At 40.1% G+C, this 24725-nt stretch overlaps 1 protein-coding gene and 1 non-coding gene across 7 annotated transcripts in view; both read right to left on the reverse strand.

The window, feature by feature from the left end:
* Positions 1-24725, reverse strand: part of shank2b (SH3 and multiple ankyrin repeat domains 2b) — a 219615-nt gene that overhangs the window by 9834 nt on the left and 185056 nt on the right. For 2 of the 6 annotated variants that reach the window (XM_037540578.1, XM_037540581.1), the window contains 6 exons: positions 8978-9113; positions 8597-8677; positions 6761-6769; positions 4605-4625; positions 1883-1942; positions 1448-1572 (listed from right to left, as the gene is read on the reverse strand). In XM_037540578.1, the coding sequence (XP_037396475.1) occupies positions 1448-1572; positions 1883-1942; positions 4605-4625; positions 6761-6769; positions 8597-8677; positions 8978-9113 (432 nt within the window). The remainder of the gene's footprint in view (positions 1-1447; positions 1573-1882; positions 1943-4604; positions 4626-6760; positions 6770-8596; positions 8678-8977; positions 9114-24725) is intronic. The other 4 variants (XM_037540582.1, XM_017683708.2, XM_037540579.1 and 1 more) reach the window with 3 other exon arrangements.
* On the reverse strand, positions 7791-7981 carry LOC119263932. The gene has a single exon (XR_005130647.1). It is a non-coding gene; the product is annotated as a U2 spliceosomal RNA (small nuclear RNA).

The following is a 24725-nucleotide window of genomic DNA, read 5'->3' on the forward strand; positions in this document are numbered from 1 at the left end:
GGCTACATAAGCCCTTCATGACAACTAACACACACCTACATAAACATTCATATGGACCGTTCTAGCGTTTCACAGTAAAACAACAGTTAAAGAACAAATATTCATACCTCAAATATTTACAAGGAGTATGTTATGATCTGGGTGAACCCAAAACATTGACTGAAATAGTAATTAGCTAAATATGTTAAAAACCGTTATTAATAGGGTCATTTCTATCGGGAGGTCTCTGTCTCAAACCATAACCCCTAAATTTTAACTTGTGAAAATAATCATTTAATAATTAATCATAATTTTTTACAAGATCTTTTTTATTTTCTTTTAAACTGAAGTTGATTTAGATTTATCATGATTTATCAAAGTTTTAAACTCTTTTTTTAAAAAAAGTATTTTTGTTTAAATCAAAATATTTCATGTGTGTGTGTGTGTGTGTGTGTGTGTAATTTTAAAAAATGCTGTCCCTACGAGTTTTAGTATGTAGGCGGAGACTTATTTTAGCCACACCTCTGCATTTTAGAGCTGCATCCCTGTCCCTCGTGGCCACATTGTGAGCAGTTAGATCCCATTGTTTTGAAGTAAATGTGTCCCAAATGCTGAAAATCAGTACGGAACATTTGGAATTGTCACTACTGAAACACATATTTTCTCCAAATAAGTACAAATAAGTAAACTTTTTTTGTTTTAATGAAAAACAATGATTTTACACGTGTAGTTCAAAGCTGTGTTTGCTAGCGTTCTGCTCAAAATGAGCTAAAATTATCACTACCACAACATTTGACAAAGTTTCGGTAGCATTATGGTTGTTTTGGTAGTGACAAAATGGTACATGTGATCATCTGATTTTACTCTAAAGTCCAGGTCAGGTAAGAGTCTGAAATGTGCTTTTTACTCTGACTTTGAAGCTGTCCGGCAGAATGACCCTTATTCACCTATTCCAATAGACATTATTTGTGATAAAGGTTGCATTTGCCAGCTTGGTGTCAGGCTGACATCTAGCCATGCCAAGAGGCTGCTCTTTCTGACATTAGGTTGTTATGACACCTTGTGGAGGGAAATGACTTTGTAGACTTTGTGTCTCAGTGTAGGTCACAGTGACATAATGCAGATAGGACGGCATTAGGACGGCTTTCTGTGGCCGTTAGAGCTTCATCTTAACGTTTAAGCTATTAAATCTGCATTATGTCACTGTGACATACTCTGAGACACAAAGTCAGTCATTTCACCCATAAAAAAGGGTCATGACACAACCCAGTGTCAGAAAAAGTTCAGCGTCCCCAAACAACTTCACATCAAAGTTGACAAAAACAGCCTTTATGCCAGACGAGGCCTTTTGGAATGAGCTTTTATTAATGCCTATGTAGGTTTAGGTCAGTTGTCAAGCTTATGTAGCCTTATCAATGCTGCCCTACCGTAAAGTGTCACCTAATATTATTAAAGGGTCTGTGCTTACATTCATTTCTGGGGCCACGGCGAAACACCTGCTGGTAGGCCGCGGTTTAACGGCCGCCACCCTCACGTCCACATTCGAGTTGTCCCAAACTGGCTTCTGCGGAGGTACGACCTCCTCCACTTTATCTGCAAGACAATACGGTCCTTATTTTAGGTTTCAGGAAGCTACAGTGCACCACAAGTATCAAAATCAAGCCATTATCCTCTCACAGGATCTATAAAATCAAAAAGAAAGAGAAAAAGAATCCAAACCAAGCAAGAAAGAGGAGACAGAGATAGGTACATTGACACTGGTCAAGGTCAAAGCCGTGCAAGCTCTTCCTGATTCCATGGGAATCATCCTGCTAGAGTAGCTCTGATTCTCAGCGGCCAACTGTGCAACATGCTAGCGTTAGCGTTTATTTTCAGACAGCTCCCATGCATGGGAAATGATTACTTAGGGTGACTTGAAAAACAATCCTCTTCTTCAGAGCCGCAATATCTGAAAGCTGATCATCTACACAGGAGCGGAGGAAAGGGAAGTTCAGTGTCTGATTTGCTGCCATCACATTTGTTAAGACTGCATCTGGTTAGACACGCTCACTCACACACACACACACACACACACACACACACACACACACACACACACTCGCACACATACCTCTTTCTCTTCTTAGCATCACAAGTCTGTAAACATTCACCATTCAAATCCCTTTATACCTCTGAAGCAAAAAGGGCTGATCTTAGCAGAAACGAGTCAAAACTGACCACTCTGCAAACGTCTGTCCGTTTTAAATTCAGCACACAACTGAGCGTAAACAACAGCAAAGCGGGAAAAGCTGGAATAAGTCTGCATTGTGATCAAAAACAGGGTCATTCTAATTGTCAATAACTCGTCTGCTTGCTTAAAGGCCCTACATCCTACGTTACTGCATCCTATTTTTTCCCCCCATCACATTTGTATCGCTTTATGTATTAAAAACAGTCACAATTCTTTTGCCCTAATCATTTTCCAACCTCTATTCATTCCTTAGAATTAAACAGGAGTTTCCTGTTGCTGTGCCTTTAAGACTGACACATGTAGATGAGCTCTGTTCTGATTGGCTGGCCTGTATTGTGCCTCATTAACTTCATTGTGAATGGGTGGAACTGAACTGTTGTAGTGGGGTCATATATAAAATGCTTTCTTAAAACGGTGACTTTAAAATAGGCTTTGGAAACTTTAACAATCATTGTATCGCTGTTGACGGAAGAAAACCTCGTATCTCCAAAACGGTGACTTTACAGGAGAAGGAGAAAACCTACTTTACTTTTAATGCAAGTCAATGGAACCAGATTTTTTTCCAAGTCGTTTTGGGCTGTTTCTTCTTGTCCATTCATCATGAAATTAAAAAATTTTTTTTTTTTTTTAATTATGTCAAATTCTGAAAAGTGGAGATACAAGGTTTTCTTCCAACAACAGCGATATGCTACATTAAACTCTTATATTTCAAAAAAGTGAGGAAAATTTTTCCACTTAAAGCTCATTAGAGCATTATAAAAGTGCTTAATTTGAGATTTTAGCATGACCAGTGGAGTTCACGCTGCTTTTTTTTTAGCAGCATAGAAACTGAGCTACACATTATATGCAATGCCCCAATCTAATGCATTAGCCTCAAGTTAACTCACTAGCACTACCCAACAATAGGGTACAATAGGATAGGTCATGATACAGTACGATGTCTCTAGTCGGGCCAGATCCACTTACGCACTTAGAACTAAACATCCTCACGTTTTCGACTGATGTATGTAAAAGAGCTTTGTTTTGACTGGTTGTCCTGCATTGTGACACATTCAAAAAGCAGTCTAGGCTAAATCCTTCCTTATTTTAAACTGCTATAGGCTGAAGAGGTGGATATATGTAAAAGCATCGATTATCATGACATCATCTTAAAATGGGCTGTTTAGCTGTCATATATGGACTGAGGAGTGAAAGGAACGTTTTGAATCTTGTTTAAAGGCTCAAAAACAGTGCAAAAATGAGGTTTTCCGTGATACGGGCCCTTTAACGCAGCTCTGGTCTGAATAGTGCTTTTACATGTAGCATGAGCATATTGTGCATCAAGCTACATTATACAAACATGACACCAGGATGACTGTGGCTGCTGCTGCTGCTGCGGCGCATAAAGACACAGAAGCATCTATACGGCTCATGAGAGTCTGATTGAAAAAGGAAAAAAGCCTAAATTTGTATTGCTCGCCTGTCCTAACGCTCACGGGTGTTAGAACAAGTGCCAGCAGCTTTGCACTGAAAATATGGCATTACATTTTGCAGGTGGAATGTTGCTATATTAGACATATACAGCATTATTTCCATGACAACACTACATTGCAGAGGCCCTCACATGACGATGGCTAGCTAGAAAGCACGTTTTCCAGTGCTTTCCGGGAAAATGTCTACTGTTAAGGCTATAACAGTTCAAATCTGACGGGATATGAGAGGGAACCACAAATACGGCCAAGGGATTTTTGGCCGAGGCCGATTCACTGAGGGGAGAGGGATTCATGGAGCTTGCATTTTCTTGCATAACCCTTTTTAATAGAGGACAGGCTTATGAATAATGCATTTTCACATTGCGCTTGAATTATGTGGCTTGAGAATAAAGATTCGGGTCTGCGGAACATTTGCTGTACTGACATTATTTAAACATTTCCTTAAATCCTTATTGACTGTGAACTGCCCTGCTGTTCTAATGAGACGTCTGATATAAGAAAATATAACGTATTTCGCTGCTGTTGGAACAAAACCTTGCATCTCCATTTTTGACATTTTTCAGTTTTTCACACGATTTGAAAATACACTTTATCCTTTATACTGTGTGTAAATTTCATGATGGGTGGACCAAAAGAAACGGCCCAAAACGACTTGGAAAGACGTCTGGTTCCACTGACTTCCATTAAAAGTAAAGCATGTTTTTTCCTTCTCCTGTAAAGTTACCATTTTGGAGGTACAAGGTTTTCTTCCGACAACAGCGATACACAAATTGCATTTCATGTAAATCGTATTGCATGTTTAATATGTCTAAAACAACTTGACGAAATACGGTGCCTACATTGCTTAGAATTACACAAAGTGTGTGTGTGTGTGTGTGTGTGTGTGTGTGTGTGTTTAATGAAACATGGCCATTGAAACTCACCCTTCTTTTTCCTCAAAGTGGCTTTAACATAAAAGAACACTCAGGTTTATTCATGAATGAATATTCACACATCATTTACATAAAAGAACGGGGAATCAAAGCAGAGGAAAGCACTTTGTGTTCCTCGCCATGGCATTGACCTGGGTAAAATGTAATGCCATATCACACAGTACACTGTGAATCCATGCAACAGCCTATTCTACACAAGGAGACGAGACAGAATTAGCAACAGTGGGACACGGGGAACATATCACGCAATAGTTTAACATGTTTGAAGCAATTTAAACAATATACTGTTCCTTTCTTCATTTAATTCTGCTGACTAGGGCTGTCACTCTTAATTATATTAGTACTCAAGTCATCCAGAGATTATTATTCAGGCCTTTCTTCTTTTTATTTATACTTTTATCCCGTTCTTTTTAATTGTATTTATTAATATATTGTTTTTATTTACTCTGTAGTTTTATGTTGTGCTATGAAGCACTTTGAGCGGCATTTTTAATGTATGAAAGGTGCTATATAAATAAACATTATTATTTTGATGTTGATTTTAGCCAGTCTGTTTATGTACATATATTATCATTATAAAGCAGGTTTACTGTTGAAATCGTCTCTTTATAAGTAGCCTGCAAATCACTCATATGATGAGGTTAATTCCTGCTATGGGAATTTCTAAATTATGTTCCCATCGTCAAGATCACTTCTTTAGCAGGGACATTTGAAGCATTTGAAGCTTGTAACAGACATACAAGTGGCATATTGTTGTAGCCAAACTGAATATTCTTACAGCACCAAAACATTTGAGTTTTAACTTTTAATTTAATTTTTATTTTTTAATTGAATTTAGTTTACTTCATATGAAATATAAAAAAACAAAAAAAATGATCCTGCTGGTGTGGATTTCTTCTCTTCTAATGATGCTAACAAAATCAACCTTGCAGAAAATCTTCAGACTGCTGAGCGTGGCTTTATGATGACCTGTGGATACCCAGTTAATATTAATAATCTTCTCATCTTTAGTGTTGCTTTCAGAATTACTTCAGTAAATTCCCATGGCTCTTTATCATTATACAGTAGTGTTTACTCCTGAAATCTTCACTTTATTATTAGAAGTAGTACCTCCCCAATGCTAATTTCTACTAGCACACATATGAGAATTTCAATGTTCCGTTAGCACTAAGCTAACAGGAGTGTACATTCACCGGCCACATATCATTTAACATCCGGTTCTACTTGAGCACAGACATTTGAAGCTTCTGCCAGACATCCTAGTGGAATTTTCTCAGGTTTGAAGGAAATCCTTTGATAAATTCAGACTGAGTATTACTAGAGGAGCAAACATTGAATTTATTTTTAATCATTTTTATTCACTTTTTTTCTAACAATTTGTATCTACAAACGTTTGTCACTTAATAAACATGAAATTTGTTACTACAAACATATGTAGATTAGTGGGATCCTGCTGGTGTGGGTTTCTTCTTTTTCAGCAATGCTTGCCAAAGTGACGAGTGCTTACAGCGCCCCCTTGTGGAGAATGTTCAGGCTGCTGAACATGACTTTATAATAGGCTGCAGAGATGCTGACTGCTTTCAAACTGTAAAATAATCAATAAGTCGAATAACTGTGCCAGCCATACTTATGATACATCAGTGATAAGATTTAATCACAGATAATTAGGATCATAGAAACTAACTGCTGGTGTCACTGATACTTTCTAACCAATAGAAGCCACAGGACAAATGCTTCCAGCCTGGGTCTGCTCAGGTGAGGTTGGAGAGCTTTTTTGCTATAAATACAGTGCTGCGCTTTTCCGCCCTCAGTCGTGGCTTTTGACACCAAACCGCAGCTCTAAGCTTTCACTGACTGTAAGACGGTTGTCTTTTGGAAAAGATCATGTGACCCAGTAAGGCAATACAGACTATTTTGGATAAATGCACTATACACAACCAAATACAGACCACAAACACCCTAATTCTCTGACTACCACAAACACACACACGCACACACACACACACACACACCCACACGCACACACACACACACAAACACACACACACACACACACACACACACACACACACACACACACACACACACACACACACTCAACAAAGGTAGGGGCATGCTAGGTGATAAAAACAAGAAGGACTTCATACCTTTATCCACTTTTTCAGTCAAAGTAAAGGGGAACAGAAGGGAAAAAAAATAATATTTAATATTTCATTATTTCAATGCACTGACAACACAAACCAGAGGCAATAGCAAAGGACACAGAATGAGAAGCAGCATGGCTTTTCAGAGATGCTGCCGTTCTACACTGCGTCTCATTACAGTTATGCAGAAGATTAGCGTAAGTGGATCTGCACAAAATCAACTGGGGTCTAACAATATAACATGCGCTACTGTATTGTCCAGTTCCTTATTGTTGAGTTGTATGGTGGCCAGTGTGTTCGATCGAGGCCCTTTAAAGTGCAGCTTTTGTTTAGTGTTTCTATGCTGATAAGAAACCAGTCTGAATGAATCAGGCTGTGCAATTCTACTCAATTCTGTTGCTCCATGCCTCGTAACAGTACGCCACCAGTGACGGCATGCAGCCATGAAAACACTGCCATCGGAGAAAGTGGGGGGATTATCCGAAAAGATTTAGCCGTGTTGGCTGTTTATTTAAGATGAAAACAGGCAGGAGGTTTGTCGTCCATTTATTTATTTATTTATTTAGTTATTTATTTATTTACTTACTAACTATAATAATTTGGATCACCGGGACAACAAGAATCTATGGCTCCAAAAAAGGCAAGATTCGGTTTTCGGCAGAAGTTTGGAAAATGAAAACCTTCACTGACCACTGTTATTCAGTAACTACAGGGACTTCAATGCAAACTGACCGAGTTATTCTTAGGTTAAGATTAAGAGACCCTTATTAGTCCCACAACAGGGAAATTCCACCTCTGCATCCGTGAAGTGAAACACCACATACACACTAGTGAGCACACACACACTAGGGGGCAGTGAGCACACTTGCCCGGAGCGGTGGGCAGCCCAAACCGCAGCGCCCGGGGAACAGTTGGGGGTTAGGTGTCTTGCTCAAGGACACCTCAGTCATGGACTGTCGGCTCTGGGGATCAAACCGGCAACCTTCCGATCACGAGGTTGGTTCCCTAACCTCCAGCCCATCACTGCCCCACAAGGAGATGCACTGTTCCCAGAGGTACTGCAATACCAGGTCAATGCGTGGCACGAAGGGAGCAAGCCCCTCTTCCGTCTCCCTGTTCTAAAAATCAATTTGATATGTAGTCCTAATATACAGGACGTATCAGATGTTAAACTGATAAGAACAGATACTACACTCGATCTTAGCCAAAAGGCAGAGAAGCGATTAGAGAAGAGTGTAATAAAACTTTGGGCCTGCCGGTGGTCCCTGCCCATTAAAGGGGTTAACATAAACCCTTAAAATAACCTGATATGTGAGGATGGTGGACAGCAAGTTCAATGTAGGGCTTCGGTCTCAGAGTTTCAACATGCCAGTATTATGGGCGTGAACAGAAGCACAATACGGGCAGAATCGCCTCTACTATGTGAACGGTGAAATGCAGGACAATTCAGGAAAACACATCGTCACAGTCAGATCTGGAGAAAAACGGGTCGACTTTCAGGAGAAAAACAAAGTTAAGCTTCTTTTATTATAAGGGTTTGAAATGACGTCACCGTCTATTAGACTGGAGAGAAGAGCTACAGCCTCACACGACGCCCAGCTTCTGAATGGAGCTTATGGAGTATGAGCGTTATGAAGAACATGACGAAGCGCGTTTTTGGGACCACCGGTGTTAAAAAGGTTAAAACATTTTTGCCATGTTTAAGTAATAATTCATGCAGTAGAGGGACAAGAACTTTTCCTTTTTATTTAAGTGACCATTTCAAGGATGTAAGGTTCTGTTACAACAGTGATGATATATAATCAGCTCACTTCCGGTGTGTTGGTGTACGATTCTTACCCATGTCTTCCAGTTCTGATGTCATGGATTTGGAGCGCATGGAGAGAGCAGTGGAAGGAGCTCTCCTGGGTGGCGGAGGAGCTACAGCAGCAAATACAGAGCAAATAATGCACTCAGCTTAGCTTAACCACGAGCTCGAATTCTCTGCTGCACAGAGGCACTTACAGTCCCAAACTGCATTAAATGACTTTTGAAGGATCGTGTGCCTTTGGGTAAAGAGAAACAGCCCCTGGGAAATCACTGTACTTACAGATTAGTAATAATGTTAGTAAGACTGTAGATTAGTTTTATAGTAAGCATTATGGAAAAGCAATGGTTTTTAATATGAGTGCAGGGTTAAGATTTGTTAATTGAAGTATCTGAGCCACATAATGAAGTTACCTTTCTTTCGAGACTTATCATCAGGGTCCAGATTCCTGCTGACCGTCACCACTTTGATGATTAGACGATTTCCCCCATGTCGAATCATATTAACCACCTGTTTGTGGCCCACCTTCACCACATTGTCCTGGTTAACCTGAAAAGGAAAAAGAAATCAAATCTCTAGCCCTGCTCAGCATTCACAGCATGCAGGAAGTATTCTGGACAGGTCCGGTGGTTCATATGCTACATTTGTATTCCCTGAAACTAGATTATTCGGTTATTAGCATATCATTAAGAGGCTGAGCAGGAGCTGTGTGTCAGGACAGTTTTAGCTGCACCTTATTTAGGCTTGGCACCACAGCTAACTAATAAACATGAATATCTTTATTGCCTAATATCGAAGTATGTTTGGATATATTTAGTATGTACTGTGTCTTCATGTCTGTGTTATTGTTTCATAATGTATATATATATATTCCTGTGGGCAGCATCCTGTGACCATTGATGAAGGAATAGTGGTTGACCAACGCAAACTGTGCAGCAGCAGATGAGCTGTCGTCTCTGACTTTACATCGACAAGGTGGACTGAGGAGGGAGGAGTGTCCAATAGAGTGGACAGTGAGTGGACACAGCACTGCTGTGTCTGATCCACTCGTACCAACACAACACACACTAACACACTAATATACAGATGTGTTTTCTGCTGCTCATGACTGATGTAATAACAATTACTTACACTGAAAAAAGAATAAGGTACTTTTTTTTTTTTTTTACTGAAAATGAAAATAAAAGAAAGGGTGCCAGCATGAATTTTGCACAGTACTGTACATACATATCAATCTTCGTGACACCTAAATGGGTTAAAATTTAGCTCACAACTTAAATAGAATGTAAACCCATCTTAGATCTTCGGTGGAGATTCAGTTGAGTAAAATCTGTTTAAAGCAAATGAGCGAAAGGGGAGTCCAAGTAAGATTAAGAGACCCTTATTAGCCCCACAACGGGGAAATTTCACCTCCACATTTAACCCATCCGTGAAGTGAAACACCACATACACACTAGTGAATAGACACACACACAAGGGGGCAGTGAGCACACTTGCCCAGAGCGATGGGCAGCCCGATCCGCAGTACCCGGGGAGCAGTTGGGGGTTAGGCGTCTTGCTCAAGGACACCTCATTCATGTGCTGTCGGCTCTGGGGATCGAACCGGCGGTCACGAGGCTGGTTCCCTAACCTCCAGCCCATGACTGCCCCTCACCCTCATGTTCCTCACCTCCTGCTACTAAAACATCTTTAATGGTTTTGGGCTTTTTGAGTTGTTGTAATACTGTTTCAAATCATTGCGTAATCATGAAAGACTAACTGTCCGACTACCTCCTGCTGATGCATCGCCTTGCCATGTGAGGTACACACACTGCACTGCATGCAGTGGCCTGATTCTCTAACGGGCACCGTTTGTATGTTTTTAGGTGGATGTATAACGGCTTGCTTTATTGATGAGCTCTAAAAGGAGTCTCCCACCCCCACCTATTCTAATTATTCTCCAAACATCGCCGATCCCGCAGAGAGCCGTCAGTAATCAAGCTGCCGAGTGGCTTTGAAAGGCAAGATCAATCTTGTTGATTTAAACTTTAAGTGGGGGCATTAAATCTCTCGACAAGTTGTTACTATCCAATGGTTGTGCGAAAAGGGGGAGCAAAAAAATCCTGCCAGAGGTGATAAATATCGATAAGTAGACATCCACCATTAAACACTTTCATCCACTCCATCCAGCAGAGTAACAGAAATAACAGAGGGACCTCTAATGGAGGACAAAACTAAAAAAAAGAGTCAACTTTAAAGTTCAGGTTCAGGCTAAAACAACCTAGAGTCAAGCGGAAATGAGAATTAAATCAAGTCTTGGATTAAAAGCAGATTAAAAGTAGATCGGAACCCTCAGGAATATTATCAGAAGGTCTAAAGACTTAAAAAAGACAAGCCTGTAGTATTTAGTTCATTTTGACTTCATTAGAATAATCCTGCTTGTTGTATTGAAAGTATTGTAGTAATACTCGTCCTTTATTGTTACGTTTTGGTTGGAAACTTTGAAACAGCCAATGGAAAATCAGGATTTTTTTCTTCAAGGAGATCCAGTCACGTGAGCTCTCCAATTAGTTACAACCTAAGAACTTACAGCGTGGAGAATTCCCGCTCTGCAATGTCTTCCCGTTTTCTCAAACACTAGAGGGCGCTCACGAGCGACTCCAAAATGAATGGATTGATATGGAGCCACCTAGAACAGAGGTCACTGACAGGCGGACCGCAGTCCGGATCTGGACACAGACACCATCCTATGCGGTCCTGGGTCTAAGTATAGAGAATTATCTCATTTCAACAGGGTGGTCCAATTTTATTCGACGTATCAGAGCGAAGTTATTTCACATGGTGTCCTCTAAAAAGACACTGACGATAAATATTGTTGAAATATGACTGAATTGTACTTGACTGTATATGATGGTGATATACCTACTAGGCTACATCAGTAAACAGTATACGGCACTGAATCATGATGCAAGTTAGACGCTATGATATTCCGGACCTTTGCTTGAGGAAAAACCGGACCGTACTGAATTTTAATTAAAGACCTCTGATCTAGAAGATGAAGAATATTTAAATCCTTCATTTCAACATCATCTTGTGGTTATTTCCGGTACCGGCATCTGTTTATTTGCATAAGCACAGACTACGAAATCAGAAAGAAATCAGAGTTCACATGTGCTGAGAAATCTGATCACTGAGCTAAAATCCAGCCTCCTTATCAGATTTCGTCATCAGGGTTCTAGACCTTACTCTTGAATAACTTGAATAACTGCAGAAATCCGGTTGGGATGGGATCACCGAGTGCACGTAAACACACTCAGTGACTGAAATAATGCATTTAAAATTAAGGCCAATTATGAAGCTTTTTATGAAATGCTTTTATTAACAGTACTTCATGAATCTGAAATCAACTGCTCAATTTGCAAATACATGGATTTCATGAAATGGTCATGGGAGTGCAGTGACCTGAGCATTCCACTTGAGTATAAATCCTATGGCCAGTAGCAGTAAACGTCTCTGCTCTTCTGTTAGCGCTTTATTGAGCAGCGTAGCATGAAATTAGCACAGCGCCGTGGAGAAGATCAGCAGAAACGGAGAAAAAATGCGAGAGATTTAAGATTACAGGATGCTTTTATCTACACGAAAGGTTACGTGAATAAGGCAGGGTAACCTAGGAAACAACCCAGCACACTGGAGCCGGCCGCATGATGAAGGGAGCGCAGTTACTCGTTCTCTTTTCATCTTGTGTGTTTGCGTGATTCATAAATGCCATGTGCGAACGCGAGAGAGCAACTGTGCGTGTGTGTGAGTAAGACTAAGAGAAGACAAACGAGGGGCAAACAGTTGTGCTCATTAGAAGAAACAGACTGATGAAAATTCAGCACACAGGAGGAGAAACAGAAAATCTAGATACCACATGTCTGAACTGGAGGGTTAGTGTTCAAAATGACAGAACAATTCAAAATATCACCTCATTTCCTATATTTCTCTCATATCCTACTTTATAGATTTTTGTATGTTTATATACCAAAAACAGTCATGATTTATATCTACATCACTACTTTCCAACCTCTCTTTACTCTTAGAATTAAACAGGCTGTTTTTGTTACTGTGCCTTTAAGACTGAAATACACTGATCAGGCCAAACATCATGACCACCTCCCTGTTTCTACGCTCATTGTCCACTTTATCAGCTCCACTTACTGTATAGCTGCACTCTGTAGTTCTACAGTTACAGACTGTAGTCCATCTGTTTCTCTGATACTCTGTTACCCTGTTCTTCAGCGGTCAGGACCCCCACGGACCCTCACAGAGTCATTTGTCTCAAAATGATTGATGTTTGTCATAAATCTGCTCCTTTGCCTTTTCATTAGCTACTAGCTGGGTGAGATTGTTGTCTGTGTTGCTATGGTGACCAGCTGATCTTCAGGGTGAATCAGCAGTTCTACATTAACTCCAGCGTTTAAGACCATTTACTGTTCAACTGTGTTGAACGATCAGCAGAGCTTCATTTCACTGTAACGGAGGATTATTTTATTATTACCTATAAATCTAATTTCACTGTGGAGCCACAACAGGGTAGTAATAAAGTCACAGTCACATGCAGCTTCATAATTTTGTTGTCTTTCTAAGTGAAAATAAGGTAACACTTTCTACAGGAAACAAACTTAAATATGACTTTTTGCTGCAAATTTTAGTTCACAATTTCTAATTATTCGTTGAGTATTACGTATTGGAAAATGGACCAAAACATAACATAAAATATCTCAATTTTTCTTGTTTTCGGCGTAATTTGGAAATGTCTGTTGTCCTTTATATTGTATGTCAATTTTATGATGAATGGACGAAAAAGAACTCGGCCGAAAGCACCTGGACAAAAGTCTGGTTCCACTGACTTACATTAAAAGCAAAGCATGTTTTTTCCTTCTCCTGTAAAGTTACCTTTTTGGAGATACGAGGTTTTGATCTGACAACAATATAAAAAGCACTGTAATTTTTTGCACAGGCCACAATTTGTGTTTAATGTTTTTCCCTAATATGTTTGATTCAGCAACAGTAACTGTAACTGTGCATTCAAAAGTGTAGAGGGTGTGTCGACTTATTCTCACATAGAAAATCAACAAAACATGTCATTTGATCAGGGACACCCTGCCTTGCATAAGAGTGTATGGACAGAGGAGTGAACAGAGCATTCTGAAATGTGAAAAATGCTTATGTACGACATCAATCATATTTATTTGAGTCAAGAGAATTCATTTTCCATTTGGGCCCTTTGACAGAAAACACTTCGGTTTTCTGACCAGTCATTCTGTGCACTAAAATAAGCACCCTTCTCCCTGCTGCTCACTTTTACCTACAGCAGCCCAGACAGCAGCAACTGGACACATGGCCTCTGAGGAAAACCAATCCACTCTCCGACAGCATGATGGGATCTCATTTGTTCTGTGAAAAACAGCTGGACACTTGCATGTGATGGGCCATAACAAGTCATGACAGAAAGAAATGTATTTTATTTTCAGGCGTGGGTGGGGACTTGCAAAGCAAGAAGTTCCCAGCGTTCCTGCCATTAGTCTGGGATGATGGGGCCATGATGAGGTGAGGGTCATTTAGGAAGAGCCATGACCAAATGCTGATAAATCTCCCGGCGTCCACATCCCACCTCCACCACTTCATCTGTAGTAATCTCATTATGCTGGACCAACCAATCCCATCAGAGCCACTTCATCTGGATAATTTCATTACATTAGACCACGGCCGCACTCACTGATCACAGCAGCCAGCAAATACCATCATGAACTAGCAGAAAATAATCATTTCAGCAACTGTCCAGTGGAGGAAGTACCCCAAATTACAAAGGTGTCTTAACTGTAGGGGTGTATATATTTTCAGGCTGCCTGCTGAAACTCAAGATTCAATAAAATTTTAAACAGCAAAATTTCAACACTTAGAAAATATCAGTAACTTCAGAAAAAAAGACTTTTTGTCATGTGAGTGTGGGGTGTGTGCATTGTAAATTGTACTTGTAGTAGAGTAGTCGGTATATCAGTAACCATATGTACATGGAGCCTGATAATCCATTTATAATCCGAATAATAGCTGAAACGGATTAGAATACGTCCATGTAAATACCTCGGAATACTCCAGTCCGACTGGGGCCATTCGGAATACGATTTCTATCTGATTTAATGAGGTGGGTAATCCTGTAAATCCATTAAATAGAAGGATAATATCCGTGTAAACGCCTGTATCCGATTACATTCCCTATCGGAAAGTTTAAGTCTGTTCTGCATGTGCGTCGCGTCATATTGAGAGTTTATACTGTTCAACACAGCGGAGCAGAAACTGGTCTGCAGAGGAGACGAAGTTCATGCTCTGATCTTTAAAAGACGGCGGTGGGACGGACGTCCAGCTTATGTGTCTCAGAGCACGACGTCTTCCTCTCGGCCTTCTTTAATAAGGACGTGTGAAGGACGTTTTCCTGAGTCTGACGTCATTTTAAAGCAGTTAAAAACACAATCACTGCTCACTGCTGCTCATCTCACTCTGACTGGACTCACATGATGCTGGTTGTCATGGTAACGTCTACACTAAGTGGTTCTCTACGCATGCGCACCATTTTGGATCGGATTACTTGTAGTGAGTATGTAAACGAAGATTTTCCATTAGATTGTTGAGTAGAGTGGATATAAACACCTCAGTCTTAATCTATAATCGGAATATATTTAATCGGATCAACAACAGTTTTTGCACATAAACACAGACACTGATACATTTCTAAATCTCATCTAAGGGATTCACTTCTAAGGGATTCATTTTTAAAAAATTTTTGTTACTCTATAAAATTGATCTCCTTTTAATCATTATCACTTTTTAACCATTTAAACTTTAAGTCTGTATGTGTGTTCATACTACTACAGAACTCACATATTAGTCTCATAGTAGTTAATAAATAATTCAATTATTACTGAATAATTGCTGAATAATTGAATGATAACAGGTGCTGAATAATTCATAGTAAATACTGAATAATTAACAATAGATATTGATAAATAAGCTTTAAGCACAATATCATAATAATAAACCTGCAATTTAGGGCTTAAGTAACTGTACTGTACATACAAACAGTTCCCATAATAAAGGTCTCTCTGACCACAAGCAGCCTGTAATTTGACTGTGAACTGACACACACACACACACACACACACACACACACTCACTCAGACACATGTGGTGACTGATGGGGGTGTGATGGCATCACTCTCCTTGTCCTGTGTCTGATCATGATCTGATTAAATTAGTGGCGTTTATCCCCTCGACAAATAGTCCACACACAGTAAATAACGCAGAAAATGATAAGCCTTCCATTTAGCTAATCATATCAGTTGTACTCAGAGTCGTTCCGGTCATTCTGTCTCCACGCATTTCACACAAACAAAAATATCAGCGGTCAGGCGCACGGTGGACAGTGACATAATTTGTGTCTCTTAATTTCAGCGCACTCAATTAAACTATGAAGTCAACCTTAACCCTTTAATCTCGAACCAAAAAAACAGCACTTTCTGCATTTTAATCTACAAAGTTCATGTCCAAAATAGCTGGGACTGCATATGAAATGTAACAAAAACATTAGCAAATTCTGTTTGACTTGTATTCATTTTTCAAAACATTTATTCATTTCAACTATGGTGCCTGAAACACGTTCCAAAAGTTGAGACAGGAGCATGTTCACCTCTCTGATTCATCACACTTCCTTCTAACATCACTTCATAATCATTTGGGCACTGAAGACACCAAGTGAACCTGTTTTGAAAGCTTCATTGTGGTATTTTGCGTTTCATAATGTGCCACACTTTCAAAGGGAGACGGATTTGGACTGCAGGCATACCAATCCAGCACTCGCACTTGCTTATTACAGCAATGCTTTTTCAACACATGCAGTGTGGCTTGAAGCACTTGTGGAAATAAGCAAGAACATCACTGAAATAGACGTCATCTAGAAGGCAGCATGTGTTTCTCAAAAATGTATATTTCTCTCATTCCACAGATGTGCAAGTGACTACACTCACATACTATGTCTGTCTGTATGCCATGTCTGTCAGATTCTGGATTTTGAACTTTGCGCTGGTAACAATCTGGATGGTCCTGTCATCTTTGGCTCAGAGAACACAACCTCCATTATATCCACAAGCAGACTTGTCAGACCACAAAGACACATTTCAACCTTGTATCAGTCTATTTCAGATAATCGCAAGCCTGGAGAGGTCAGCAGCATTTCTGGACATTGTTGACATATGTCTTCTATTGCTCACAGCACAGTCTTAACTTGCATTTGTGGATGCAGTGGTGAACGGTGTTTACTGACAGCGGACGGTCAAAGTATTCCCGAGCCCATGTGGTGAAATCCATCACAGACACGGATTTTAATGCTGGGATTGGTTATGATGCTATCATGCACCATCAAGGATGAAGTACCTTGCATTGTTCTTAAGCAGTTGGATTGTTTGCGGATGCATGAAATTTACATACAATGTCAAGGACAACAGTCATTTTGAAATTGTGTCAAAAACTAAAAAAACATTAGAAAAATGGAGATGCAAGGTTTTTTCTTTTTGTCAGCAGACTATATACATATATCACTGTTCTCTGAAGAAAACCTCGTATCTCCAAAATGTGAACTTCACAGGAGATGGAAAAACATTTCATTATTTTTAATGTAAGTCAATGGAACCAGACATTTTTCCAACTAATTTTGGCTCAGTTCTTTTAGACCATTCATCATGAAATTCACATACAATCTAAACAGGTATCAGGCATTTTCAAAAGATGTCAGAAACTGAAAAATGTTTTCTCCAGACAACAGCGATATATAGTCTGCTGGGAATTCCATATTCCATACTTCAATTCAAAGATGATTTTGTGTCGCATCTGTTCACTTCCAACAGAATAAAGATACACTGACACACATACACACGAACAGAGGCATCCACACACTCATCACACATTCTACTTACACACACTGACAAAAACATAACAAAAGGCTAGAATCATGAAAGAAAAAGAACTCTTTTAAAACCTAATACTGACAGTATATAAACAGTTTATTAAGAGAAGTTCCCCGGCCAATCAGAACAGAGGCCATTTACATAGATCAGTCTTAAAAACACATTAAGAAAAACAGCCTCTTTAGTTATAAAGGATGAAGGGGTTGGAACTTGATCATGGAAAAAAGGAATTATGGCTGCAGATAAACTCATACTAACCTCTTAAAGGGACAGAAGGGGGAAAAATGCAAGTAAAACATAGGATATGGGCCCTTTAAGACTCAGCCTCACATTTACTATCCCCATCTCAAACACACACACACACACACACACACACAGAAACACACACACACACACACACACACACACGTCCAAAGTGGTTATATAAGTCTGTTAAGTCAGTCTCTCAGTGTTCAGTCTTGTGATTACATAATTCCTCTCAGTGAACTTGCAGACCCCTTCAGGTATCCACACCAGCTTAAGCCACCAGATACTACTAATAAAGTTGGGAGAGGAGGTAAGTGGGTGAAGAGAACACTCGTACTGTTCAGCTTCACATCTATACCGCACCAATGCAAACGCAGCCTATAGACGGATTACCACACACACAGTACTGCTCAAACTGTCTCATCTGAGAAAACTAGATTTAAAAAGCTGCAAGTTTAACACACTGGATAAAAAATAAAACACAAAATATGCTGTAACTTTTGCACAGGCCACTTTCTATATATTAATTTTCTCCCCAATATGTTAAATTCAGCAAGTAAACAATTGTGCATGAACATGTGCAGAGGGGTGTTCTCTGTAGATGTGTTCACTTACTGTATTTTGACATCATTTCAACTGTAAATCAGCTGTGCTGGTCATGGAAATGCACAAATTCATGCAACCCCAATGTAACCAGATCAAAACATCTCAACTATATTTTTTGAAGAAAAAAAAAAACATCAAAAAACAAAAATTACTTGTTACATTTTACTGTAATTATATGTTTATTTTTCTAATGTTTTGTAGGTTCAGTATTACTGCCTAGTAATGTGAGTGAATATAATATATATATATAAGGGCTGTCAAACGATTTAGGAAATTTAACTGCGATTAATCTCAGAATTTCATATAGTTAATCGTGTGATGCTCGTGTGAGGCTGTAGCTCTTCTCTCCAGTCTAATAGACGGTGACGTCATTTTAAACCCTTATAATAAAAGAAGCTGAACTCAGTTTGTTTTTCTACTGAAAGTCGACCCGTTTTTCCCCAAATCTGGGCTCTAAACTATAAACAGACGGCGTCTCTTCAGTGATCTGCTCTGGAAACATCACTTTTAGAGAATAACACAAAGAGCGTCTGAGATTTTTGGCTTTCAGCAGTAAATTGTAAGCATGTAGTGGCATGTGGAGATCATAAAACACACGTTCTGTTCATTTGTGGGGAACTTTTACAAAAAACAAATAAATAAATAAACAAATAATGTACATTTATTTCATGCAGCTACTATAATCTAATAATCTGCGTTACGATTTTGGTGAATTCAGATGGAAAAACCAAAATATACCAACAAGCATAAGTAATTAATCCTTTCAGCTGCAGCTGTAGAGCCTATTCACCTGAGCCCACTCCACCATGGAAGAATGGAGGGCTGCTATCTTCTCCCTCCGAAACCAACGCCCAGCGCTCCAAATGAAATCTCTCCCCTCTCACTCCTCTCCTGAGAGCCAGACTCTTTTGTCTTGAGTGGGCTAATTACGAAGAGCATAGAAGATCTGCTGCTTAGGGATGTTTTACACACACAGAGACTCCCTCTTCCGCCCCACTGCTTTTACTGAGCAGCCAGGTTAAGTCTCAGAGTGGTCTTATCTGAGCAGACCTGCCCCACACTTACAGGAAGGTTAAATGATGAAGCCGGTGTGATGCGCTGCCGATGGAGCTCCAGGGACCAACAATGAACCTGCAGCACAGACAGACAGCAGAGCATCCAGCCCGCACAGCCATGTTTTATCAGAGCACGATTTATGCTATTTATTATATCAGAACTTTGATTGCTTGATTAATCATCAAAATAATGAGTAGATATCTTAATTGCATCTCAGTCGGAAAAGGCTGGAATGCTCTGTCGAGGTCGGGAGTGAATTCTTGCCCCAAGTGCAGGAGTTTAAATATCTTAAATAAATATCTTGGGATTTTGTGCACGAGTGAAGGAAGGATGGAGCGCGAGGTTGACGGGCGGATTGGTGCGGCGTCTGCAGTAATGTGGACCCTAAACCGGTCAGTCATGGTGAAGAGAGAGCTGAGCCAGAAGGCGAAGCTGTCAATTTACCGGTCAATCCACGTTCCGACTCTCACCTATGGTCACGAGCTTTGGGTAGTGACCGAAAGAACGAGACCGCGGATACAAGCGGCCGAAATGAGCTTTCTCCGCAGGGTCGCCGGGCTCCCACTTAGAGATAAGGTGAGAAGATCGGCAATTCGGGAGAGTCTCGGAGTAGAGCCACTGCTCCTCCACGTTGAGAGAAGCCAGCTGAGGTGGTTCGGGCATCTGGTAGGGATGGCCTCTGGACGCCTCCCTGGGGAGGTGTTCTAGACATGTCCGATGGGGAGGAGACCCCAGGGAAGACCCAGGACATGTTGGAGGGATTATATCTCTCGACTGTCTTGGGAACGCCTCGGTATCCCTCCGGAAGAGCTGGAGGAGGTGGCGGCGGAGAGGGAGGCCTGGGCCTTTTTGCTTAGGCTGCTGCCCCCGTGACCCGGACTCGGATAAGTGGTTGAGGATGGATGGATGGATGGATGGATGGATGGATAGATATCTTAATTGCTTTTAACAGTTAAAACTTAGCCAGACAATAAATAACAAATAACTAGTAAACAATAAACATCAACCTTAAAAATACCCCAACTAGAAAGAAAAACTCAGAGTTACATAAAAAGACTTAAAACACTGTGATATACTGTCAAATGTTTGGGCGCACCTGGTCAAATGACGTTTGCTTATTTTCTAAACGTAAACAAATGAACACATCGTCTACAGAGAACATTTTAATGCAAAATTACCGCTTATATGCTAAATGTAGCATATTGGAAAAAATTAAGCAAATATGGCACATTTTTAGCATAACCCTGGCACAGACCACATTATTATTATTATTATTATTATTATTATTATTTCCAATATGTTACATTCAGTATCAAAGAGCACACGCTTAAATATACAATAAAAAATACTGCAAATTTTAATGTACAATATTTTTGCTGGAAAAATGAACAAAACATAAAATGTGTATTATTTATGTGTTTTATTTTAAATGCAGCAAATAAACATTAATTGTGCATTTAAATGTACAGATGTGAGTCTTTGTAGAAGATGTGAAGTATTTTTACTTCATGGAATTTGAACAGAAGCACCCAAACTTTTGCATTTGCGTGTATGACAGCCCTAATGTATACATACATTACCTGTTTAGCTGTATATGACAGACAATGCACATTAATCAACTAGAGCCTGATCAATATATCAGTTGGCTGATAATGACAACCTGCGGTCAGCAGAAGTATCGCAGATAATTAGTATCTCTTCCTGTTGCGACATCACTGGGACTCAAACGTCCCGGCTGTAGGGCAAAACTCTTGACATAGAGCTGAGCGATATGGCCAAAATACAATTTCATAATTCATTTTTTTCAATATGCATCATTCTATTTTGATATTCTGTGGTCTGATAAATTGGAACTGATAAAAAGAATTTAAAGCTTAATAAGCTTGATAAAAAAATATTTAAAAGCTTAATATACAAAGATTTTTATTCAACGTTTCACACTTCGCAGTCCAGTTAAACAGGACTAATTATGAACTCTTCGTAATGATATATGCAGTTGATTAGCATTCTTTAAAGGAGAATTCAACAAATCTTTAAAAATGTCTGAATTAACCAACTGTTGAGATTTAAGCAAAGTCATGCAAGGTGGTCTAATGAGAGATGGTTCTCCGTGAAGTTTCCAGTGGTGGTGATAGGAACCAGGGTCAAGATTTATTTTATGTACAATTCAGGACCCCCAGTAAACCTACACATGTCTTCTGAGTTTTGTTGATAGGGGACTATTTTGCCTTACAATGCCTTGCATGTAGCTCTCTGCCATGGACAGATATACAACCCCAATTCCAGTGAAGTTGGGACGTTGTGTAAAACATAAATAAAAACAGAATACGATGATTTGCAAATCCTTTTCATCCTATATTCAATTGAATACACTACAAAGACAAGATATTTAATGTTCAAACGGATAAACTTTATTGTTTTTTGCAAATATTCACTCAATTTGAATTTGATGCCTGCAACACGTTCCAAAGAAGTTGGGACAGGGGCAACAAAAGACTGGGAAAGTTGAGGAATGCTCAAAAAACAACTGTTTGGAACATTCCACAGGTGAACAGGTTAATTGGAAACAGGTGAGTGTCATGATTGGGTATAAAGGGAGCATCTCTGAAAGGGAGCATCCACTTTGTGAACAACTGCGTGAGCAAATAGTCCAACAGTTTAAGAACAACGTTTCTCAACGTGCAACTGCAAGGAATTTAGGGATTTCATCATCTACAGTCCATAATATCATCAAAAGATTCAGAGAATCTGGAGAAATCTCTGCAGGTAAGCGGCAAGGCAGAAAACCAACGCTGAATGCCCATGACCTTCGACCCCTCAGGCGGCGCTGCATTAAAAACCCACATCATTCTGTAACGGATATTCCCACATGGGCTCAGGAACACTTCAGAAAACCACTGTCAGTGAACTCAGTTCGTCGCTCCGTCTACAAGTGCAAGTTAAAACTCTGCCATGCAAAGCGAAGCCACATATCAACACCACCCAGAAACGCCGCCGGCTTCTCTGGGCCGAGCTCATCTGAGATGGACTGACGCAGAGTGGAAAAGTGTCCTGTGGTCTGACGCGTCCACATTTCACACTGTTTTTGGAAATCATGGACGTTGTGTCCTCCGGGCCAAAGAGGAAAAGGACTGTCCGGATTGTTTTCAGCGCAAAGTTCAAAAGCCAGCATCTCTGATGGTGTGGGGGGGTGTTAGTGCCCATGGCAGGGGTAACCTGCACATCTGTGAAGGCCCCATTAATGCTGAAAGGTCCATACAGGTTTTGGAGCAACATCTGCTGCCATCCAAGCAGCGTCTTTTTCAGGGACGTCCTGCTTATTTCAGCAAGACGACGCCGAGCCACATTCTGCACGTGTTACAACAGCGTGGCTTCGTAGTAAAAGAGTGCGGGTACTAGACTGGCCTGCCTGCAGTCCAGACCCGTCTCCCATTGAAAATGTGTGGCCCATTATGAAGCACAAAATACGACGATGGAGACCCCGAACTGCTGAGCAGCTGAAGCTGGACATCAAGCAAGAATGGGAAAGAATTCCACCTACAAAGCTTCAACAATCAGTGTTTCCAAACACTTATTGAGTGTTAAAGGGAAAGGTGATGTAACACAGTGGAATGTGTTCCACTGTGTTTGGAACGTGTTGCAGGCATCAAATTCAAAATGAGTGAATATTTGCAAAAAACAATAAAGTTTATCCGTTTGAACATTAAATATCTTGTCTTTGTAGTGTGTTCAATTGAATATAGGATGAAAACGATTTGCAAATCATCGTATTCTGTTTTTATTTATGCTTTACACAACGTCCCAACTTCATTGGAATTGGGGTTGTAAAAACATAGACATTTTGGGCCAAAATTGAAAATCTTTTAGGTGAAAACTATCATAAAACAAACTCTCACGCATTAAGCAAAGTATTTGTAAACATTTCATGTAATAACTTTCATGTGAGAGCTTTCGGAGAAACTACACTCTTCAGACGTCTGGTTCCTATCACCACCACTGTGAACAATTCTGACTCTGTACGTTTCTCTAGAATTAAGCATTTCACACCAAACCACTCCAAATGACTTTGTTTACATCTTAATCATTTAATTATGGAAACATTTTGAAAAATCAATGGAATTTTCCCTTGAGTATTGACAATATCTATGTTATGCTCAGAACAATATAGCGTGGAATGTTGTGACGTAAACAATCACACATACTGCCCATCCCTACTTCAACAGTGGTCCCACTGAGGAGTCTAATATGATGCACCATCTATATATATATATATATATATATATATATATATATATATATATACACACACAAATCAGGCATAACATTATGATCACCTTCTTGTTTCTACCCTCATCTTCCATCTTATCAGCTCCACTTACTGTATAGCCCCCTTTTACCCTGTGCTTCAGTGGTCAGGACCCCCATGGACCCTCACAGAGCAGGTACTATTTGGGTGGTGGATCATTCTCAGCTCTGCAGTAACACTGACGTGGTGGTGGGTGTGTTAGTGTGTGTTGTGCTGGTCTGAGTGGATCAGACACAGCAGTGCTGCTGGAGTTTTTAAACACCTCAGTGTTGGACTGACAACAGTCCACCAATCAAAAACATCCAGCCAACAGCGTCCTGTGACCACTGATGATGGACTAGAGGATGACCAACACAAACTGCGCAGCAGCAGATGAGCTGTCGTCTCTGACTTTACATCTACAAGGTAGGAGTGTCTAATAGAGTGGACAGTGAGTGGACACAGTGTTAAAAAGTCTGATCCACTCGCACCAGCACAACACACACTAACACACCACCACCACATCAGTGTTACTGCTGAGAATGATCCACCACCCAAATAGTGCCTGCTCTGTGAGGGTCCATGGGGGTCCTGACCACTGAAGAAGAGGGTAACAGAGTATCAGAGAAACAGATGGACTACAGTCTGTAACTGTAGAACTACAGAGTCCAGCTATACAGTAAGTGGAGCTGATAAAGTGGACAATGAGCGTAGAAACAAGGAGGTGGTCATAATGTTATGCCTGATCGGTGTATAGGTACAGTAGTACAGTACAGAATAAACTGTGCATACAAAACACCATAACAGAAAACAGTACATGATGTAATTGCATCCAAACATTTGATGTATGAGCCATTAAGGAGGGTGTTTGTCTGTTACAGCAAGAGGTGACAAAGTATTAGACTCTAATGGTCAAATAGCCGTAATGTAAAACACCCTCCATTATCATATTACACCACTGAGGGTCTCTTAAAATGACTATTGTTATGA

Source organism: Pygocentrus nattereri, chromosome 8 (assembly GCF_015220715.1).
Source record: "Pygocentrus nattereri isolate fPygNat1 chromosome 8, fPygNat1.pri, whole genome shotgun sequence".
In the NCBI taxonomy this organism is placed as follows: Eukaryota; Metazoa; Chordata; class Actinopteri; order Characiformes; family Serrasalmidae; genus Pygocentrus; species Pygocentrus nattereri.